The sequence below is a fragment of the Penaeus monodon genome, chromosome 8, assembly GCF_015228065.2.
Source record: "Penaeus monodon isolate SGIC_2016 chromosome 8, NSTDA_Pmon_1, whole genome shotgun sequence".
Classification (NCBI taxonomy): Eukaryota; Metazoa; Arthropoda; class Malacostraca; order Decapoda; family Penaeidae; genus Penaeus; species Penaeus monodon.
Genome location: NC_051393.1, coordinates 55,246,460 through 55,253,959, shown reverse-complemented (window position 1 = coordinate 55,253,959; position 7,500 = coordinate 55,246,460). Strand labels below are relative to the sequence as shown.

The 7,500-nt window shown below is 37.9% G+C and overlaps 1 protein-coding gene across 1 annotated transcript; it reads left to right on the top strand.

Moving 5' to 3' along the window:
* Positions 1–671: 671 nt before the first annotated feature.
* Positions 672–7,305, top strand: LOC119576025. The gene is made up of 5 exons (XM_037923553.1): positions 672–792; positions 3,096–3,424; positions 4,290–4,364; positions 6,988–7,120; positions 7,238–7,305. Exons 1-5 carry the CDS (start codon positions 672–674, stop codon positions 7,303–7,305), a joined length of 726 nt encoding a protein of 241 aa, XP_037779481.1.
* The last annotated feature ends 195 nt before the right edge of the window (positions 7,306–7,500 follow it).

Sequence of the window (7,500 nt, the reverse complement as noted above, 5' to 3'; positions counted from 1 at the left end):
AGGGGAAGGAGGAGAGAGAGAGGGAGGCGAAAGGGGAAGGAGGAGAAGAGGGGAAGGAGGAGAGAGAGAGGGAGGGGGAAAGAGGGGAAGGAGAAGATACACGAGAGGGTGGAGGAGATGAGGGGGGGAGGGAAAATTGAAGCAGTAGGAGGAGGAATAAGGGGGGATAGGAGGAATAGAAGCTGAAAAGAGGGGAGAAGGAGAGGATGAGAAAGCGGGTAAAGGAGGAGGGGAGGAGGAGGAGGAGGAGGATGGAGCTGAGGAGCAGGAGGAGGAGGAGGAAGAGGAGGAACGGAGGAGCAGAGGAGGAGGAGGAGGGAGGAGAGGAGGGGGGAGGAGGAGGAGAAGGAGGAGGGGGAGAGGATGAGAAGCCGGGAGGAGAGGAAAGAGGAGGAAATAAATGAGAAGGAAAAGAAGGGTAGATAAGAGGAAGAAAAGGAAAAGAGGACAGGAGAAGAAAAGAAGAAAAGGGTATAGCAGAAGAGAAGAAGGAGAGTGGAGTAAGAGAACAAAAGGAAAAAAGAATAAGGAGGAGAGAAGATGCGACTCAGAGAGCAAGTAGGAATAAACACAACAGCCATCGAAAGAGGAAAACAATCGTTGCCATAAAAGGAAAAGCGAACCTGACATACCACACATCTCCTCCGTCGTGATGTTTGACATTTTGACTAATGGCGATGAGGTTTCTCGGCGTCAGTCAGAGAGGAATTCTACGAGTATCTGTGGCCGTGCATACGAGGGCGATAAATACTGATGTGGATAGAGGTCTCCGTTTCACCTTTGTGTACACTTGTTTGGGATCATAAACATATAAGCAACAACATATATACACACAAAAAAAAAAACATATACATACACACCACATAAACTCGCACTCACACGCACGCATACATACATACATACATACACACACACACACACACACACACACACACAACACACACACACACACACACACACAAACTCTTGAACTCGCACACACACACACACACACATACACATACACATGCACATACACATACACACACACACACACACCACACACACGTATATATACATAGCCATATATATATACTATTATACATATATCTTCTTCTTTTAACGGTAGGTTCATGTCTGAGCCGCCGTGGTCACAGCATGATACTTAATTGTAGTTTTCATGTTGTGCTCTTGGAGTGAGTACGGGGTAGGGTCCCCAGTTCCTTTCCACGGAAAGTGCCGGTCTTACCTTTTTAGGTAATCATTCTCTCTATTTTATCCGGGCTTGGGACTAGCACTGACTTGGGCTGGCTTGGACACCCAGTGGCTAGGTAGGCAATCAAGGTGAAGTTCCTTGCCCAAGGGAACAACACGCCGTCCGGTGACTCGAACCCTCGAACTCAGATTGCCGTCGTGACAGTGCTGAGTTCGACGCTCTAACCATTCGGCCACCGCGGCCTTGACGATTATGGGCTTCCATGATTTTCTTGGCAATTTAGAGCGGTGGTTTGCCAATGCCTTCCGACCTGTTTTTTTTTTTCTCTCTCTCTCTTTTCTTTTTTTTTTTATCGAGTCACTATCTCTATTTACCCGGCACTGACTTGGGCTGGCTTATCCACCAAACGGCTAGGCAGGCAATCGAGGTTAAGTTCCTTGCCCAAGGGAAACAACGCGGCGGTCGGTGACTCGAACCCTCGAACTCAGATTGCCGTCGTGACAGTCTTGAGTCCGACGCTCTAACCATTCGGTCACCGCGGCCCATATACATATATATATACGTATATATACATATAAATTAATGTATATATACATACCTATGTACATATATGCACACACACACACACACAAAACACACACACACACACACACACACACACACACCACACACCACATATATATATATATATGTATATATATATATATATATATATATATATATATATATATATATATATATGTGTGTGTGTGTGTGTGTGTGTGTGTGTGTGTGTGTGTGTGTGTGTGTGTGTGTGTATGTATATATATATATATATATATATATATATATATATATATATATATATATATATATATATACATAAATACATGTATGTGTGCGCACGCGTGCATACGTTAATATTTAGCTTGTTTTCACTTTCATTTACCAACGACCTTTTCGAGTATAAAACTTATTTCTTTTTATATCAAGTGAAAACACAAAGGAAATCCAGAAATGAAGCTTTCTACCCAACTTTCAACATTAACCTCTCGTTAACATGATGTACAGCGCATAAGCAATCTTTGTTTAGAAAGTATTGTTGTTGACACGCTCGCATTTCACAGGGCAGAACGCCAGCCACGTTTAACCTACAAATTGTGTGTGCGTGTATATCGACGTACATGCATGTATGTTCATAGATATATAGATATATGTACGTGTGTGTGTGTGTGTGTGTGTGTGTGTGTGTGTGTGTGTGTGTGTGTGTGTGTGTGTGTGTGTGTGTGTGTGTGTGTGTGTGTGTGTGTGTTTGTGTGTGTGTGTGTGTGTGTGTGTGTGTGTGTGTGTGTGTGTGTGTGTGTGTGTGTGTGTGTGTGAGGCATAGGGGGGGAGAAAGAGAGAGGGAGATATGAGTGTACATGTGCAGGTATATAAATAGATCATAACTAAACATATAAAATATACAAGCAACATGTACAGTATATGTATTCAGTATGAATATATATATACTTTTGTATCATCCTTTTGGCGTTTGCTCATTTGTTTCACTTCTAGTACTGCGATAATAACTTCTACAGGCAATTAAAAATATGTACCTCTTTCTAGTTGGCTAATTTTGGGTAGCAGGACAAATGAACCTTTTAGACGAAAATAGTATCTGATTTAGTAGAGATAATGATCTCTAATCATTTGGCATCTTTCAGTATTCTACTATGCATAACCATTATCTTGAAATACATGATTATAGTCAAGGAAATATGGCTTGTCATCATTAAACACCAGAAGTGTCTTGCCTTGATAAATTATACACATTAAAACCAACAGCCCCGGGCTCAACGCCATCTGTGAACGGTCCTCGAACACAAGTAAACGAACTCGCATAACTGCCTCACCCACACTTTCACACGTTTCATTTCAGATCCACCCACCATGAAGACGCGGGTCCTCATCAGCCCCGCCCATCAGCCCATGGCACTAACCTCCCTCGTACTCACACTCCTCCTTGGTGCGTCCTGCGCCTTCGCCCTGGCTCTCCCGACCGCCGATCTCGAAACAGCTTCGAGTGAGGTGCGAGCGAAGCGGTACTTCGGTCGGCCGGATGGAATTAATGATTATTTCGAATTCGGTGGAGTCTTCGATGCCAATAGCAACAATTTCGGCAACAGGGATGATTTTGCGGGGAAGCCGGATCGAAATGTTCTTACGGTGTATGAGACGCTCACCGTCACTCACACTGATTACCAGAAGGTGAGTGTGTGGGACCGTGTTTGATTGGGCCTGATTTTTTTTTGTTCTTGTGTATGCGTGTATGTATATAAGTATATATTTTTTTCTTCCTTTCGTTTATTTTTTCTTTTTCTTATTTCTTTCTTCATTTTTCTTTCTTTCTTTTGCGTGTTTGTGAGAGAGAGAGAAAGAAAGTTTTTAGCGTGTGTGCTTATGTATGTTCGTACTTTTGACATTGCCTTTTTCTATATGTTTATCTTTTCTTTACCGTTATCGATATTAATTATACCACACAATGCATTATACTACACGCTTCTTACTTACCCACTGATAAAGTAAACAATACGCACAGTAAAAACAGTAAATACAATCACACAAAATCATCAAAAAAGTAAAAGTAAAATCAAAAAACAATATACACAATGTAAACAAATACACTCAAATATCATAAAAAAGATACCTCCCACACAGGATGACGCAACCCACCACCAGCCTCCTTGTGCTCTCTCGCAGGAAGCTAAAAAATGTCTAATCACATAATTCATCTTTCTTCTCGTGGTCATCCGTGAACCGCAAAGCGAAAGGGAGTTCTCATACACTCGAGCTTCCTTTAGATAGCAGTGACTAAACCGTGAATGGTGATGATTGTTGGAGTATCATTCAGGTAGGGGGGGGGGGGTCGAGTGTTTGTGTGTGTGTGTGTGTGTGTGTGTGTGTGTGTGTGTGTGTGTGTGTGTGTGTGTGTGTGTGCGTGTGCGTGTGCGTGTGTGTGTGTGTGTGTGTGTGTGTGTGAATCAACTTATATCTCTGTGATTTGTCTGTGTATATTTTGTTTTTTGTGTATTTTATCTTATCCTTCATTTTATAATCTGCTATCTTTTTCCAGCTGGAACTGACGAAAACGCAGACTGAAACGAGTATTAGTTACGTCACGCATCAAAGCACTGAGTACATCACACAGGTCTGTGGGAAATTTATGTTTATTTATATACTGTAGTTTTTTTTTTTTTCTTAATGTGTGTGCTTCTGTGTCTAAATCTAAGAGATATAGAGATAGAGAGAGAATGGGATGAAAGACAGGGAAAGGAGAGGGAGATGATGAGAGAAAGAGAGGGGGAAGGAGGGAGAGAGAGAAAAAAAGAAGGAAGGAGGACGAAGCAGAGACGCGAGAACGGATAAGAGATAAAGAGTGTGAGAGAATAATATTACAACAATACATGCTCATCGAATTTACTTAATTCCTATATTCATATCCGGTCTACCAGCCCTTCCTACTTACACAATCGGGAAAATGACCCACAATGCTGACATTTGGCAACAAGCTAAAACCATAACAGGAATTCCAACGCAAAAAGATAACTAAAAGATCACGTAATGGAGATTGTAAAGCGGTAGGTGTGATTTCATGACCAGCGTCTACCCGTGCGTGACACACTGCCCTCCACCCCCCTCCCTTCCCCCTCGAACATAACTAGTTCATGTTTTTTTTGATCACAAGAGTTTCGTCATCAATAGAGGCTCATTCATGCACGAGGGAATTTCTGTATGATCTACGTAGTGTATTCGCGAGGCCTTCCTTGTATGGAAAGAATGTGTGCGTGATGAATAATGATGATGATGAGGATGATAATAATGATGATAATAATAATAATAATGATAATGATAATAATAATGATAATGACAATGATAACGATCATCATAATAATGAAAAATTATAATGATAGTATAATATAATAATAATGATAATATCGATAATGATAATGACAATGATAATGATCATCATAATAATGAAAAATGATAATGATAATATAATATATAATGATAATGATAATATGATATATAATGATAATAATAATAGTAATAATAATAATCACTATTATCATTCTTATTATTATTATTGTCATCATTATTATCATTATAATAATAATAAAAATAATGATAAAAGTCATAATGATTATTATAGCGATAATGATAAAAACAATGATAATAATGATAATAATAATCATGCTACTGATAACAATAATGATAATGGTAATGATAATAATTATGATGGCAATAAAAACAATAATAATGATGATTATCATAATGATGATAATAATTATAATAGTAATAATAATAATGATAATAATAATAATTATAATAATAATAATAATAACAATAATAATAACAATAACAATAATAAGAATGGTGATGATCATGATATAATCTTGATGATGTCACCCGTATTAATTATAATAACAGTGATAATAATAAAGATCATCTTAACGCAAATAGTGATGAAATTAATTTAAATCTGTTGCTAATAACATTCAGTTGATTTAGACTAAATGTAAAATGTTAAGATGATCTGCATGATGGAATAAGGCATTCTCTTTAATTAGAGGGTACGCAGTTATATTTCACTGTTGCTTATTATATTAAGGTTATATAATGGATATTTTAATGAAGAAACCAATATGTATTCATTTTGTTTCTGGAGGAATTTATTTAAGTTCCGGTATTATGTATGTATGATTAAGACGAAACATATGCTTGTAATATATGTGATCTGAGTAGATGTTAAAATGTTAAGAATATACAATGCTAAACCCTGATATTAGAGTCATAACCAGAGAGAGAGAGAGAAACGAAAACAAGTGCCTGGTAGATGCTCGAAAGAGGTTAGTAAAATTCTTTAAATACCAGAAGTAAGAAAGAACATTCAGATGCGCTAATATCAATAATATAATTATAAAATACTCTAGATATGATTACAGAACCATAACAAAGTAATCATTGGAGAAACAACATTGGAAAACATCATGGTAAATAGAATATCTTCTTCACAGCTAAGTGGCTGACACGTGCCCTTGGATACCATTTCAGCTGTCTCTCTGTTATTAATGGGATTTAAAACCCATTTCAAGGAGTAAGTGTTATTGAAGTTATTATAGAATAATACTATCTATGCTAAAATGAGTGTTTCATAAATATATAGAATGTATAAATATAAAACTACTCAGATGTATATTAATGGCATGAATCTATGCAATTTGTTGTTTGTCAAAAGTAGTTATGTTCCTCAAAGAAATTAGTTATATGAAACCGTTTTATGTTTTATCATCCTAAAATAGAACCATGTTTCTCTTTTTTTAGGAAGGGGTTTTGTGTTTTGTTCGGTTTTGTGGTGTTGCTCCTGAGAAGTCATTGGAGAGATCACCAGATTGTAAAGCAAGATGCCATCCTAGAATCCTCTGACTGATACAGGAAAGAAGAAATGAAGAATGTGAGGAACGTTCGGTACAGACAAAGGATTCAGGAAGGAAGACATAAAAAGAAGGAATACACAATTAGTGGAGAAGTGACCTCTGTGTCAATGAAGGTTTTTTAGTGACAAGTTTATGATTTTAATTCAATATATCAAGAAATGTAAGATTAACAATTGTTGATATTACCCTTCTCTCATTTACCTCTAAGACTGAAATTAGATCATCAGAACCCCTCTTATGATTATTATATTTTTATGTCGGGGGTTCATCAAGAGTTGACTCAGGTAATGAGACAGGAGACTCACACTTGACGTTAATTAATTGTGCACCCTCGAGATAAGCCCGAAGTGGATTTCACAAGTAGAAGGAAATAGTGGCTTTGACAATAGAGGAGAGGAAAAGAGGGTCAATTACATCTCTTCATCACCTCTTGCGTGCATTCCATCTGACTGTGGACAGTTGTGTTTAGGTATATGAAATTCTTCAACCTTTGTCACTTCCAGTTCACCTCTCCTTGTCAGCTCCCTCCATTAGGACAAATGTATTTCAATCTTGCTCTTACTGAATTCCATTCACTTTTCTCCAGTGCATTCCTCCATATCTCTAGGTCATCCGTTAACTGTCCATTACCAAGGCATCAGGGAAACGAGTTAAAGCCAACATTGATTGTATTCCTACCTCTGCTTTGAAACAGTCTGTCACTCCACTTGCACAATCTCATCACCCTCATTACATATCTTGCATTAGCCTCTTATGTACTTTTCTGCACTCAGACTTCCTTATATAAATTACCATAAATTTTTTTCGTGAGTATCTTTATTCCATCACTTTCATTTAGCGTCTATCATT

What these genes read in the sequence shown, in the direction of transcription:
- LOC119576025 (XM_037923553.1), top strand. Translation starts at nt 672, where the DNA reads ATGGCGATGAGGTTTCTCGGCGTCAGTCAGAGAGGAATTCTACGAGTA. An exon ending in GCACTGAGTACATCACACAG is followed by an intron (nt 4,365 to 6,987) that starts GTCTGTGGGAAA and finishes TGCACCCTCGAG; the next exon opens with ATAAGCCCGAAGTGGATTTC. An exon ending in CTGTGGACAGTTGTGTTTAG is followed by an intron (nt 7,121 to 7,237) that starts GTATATGAAATT and finishes ACTTTTCTCCAG; the next exon opens with TGCATTCCTCCATATCTCTA.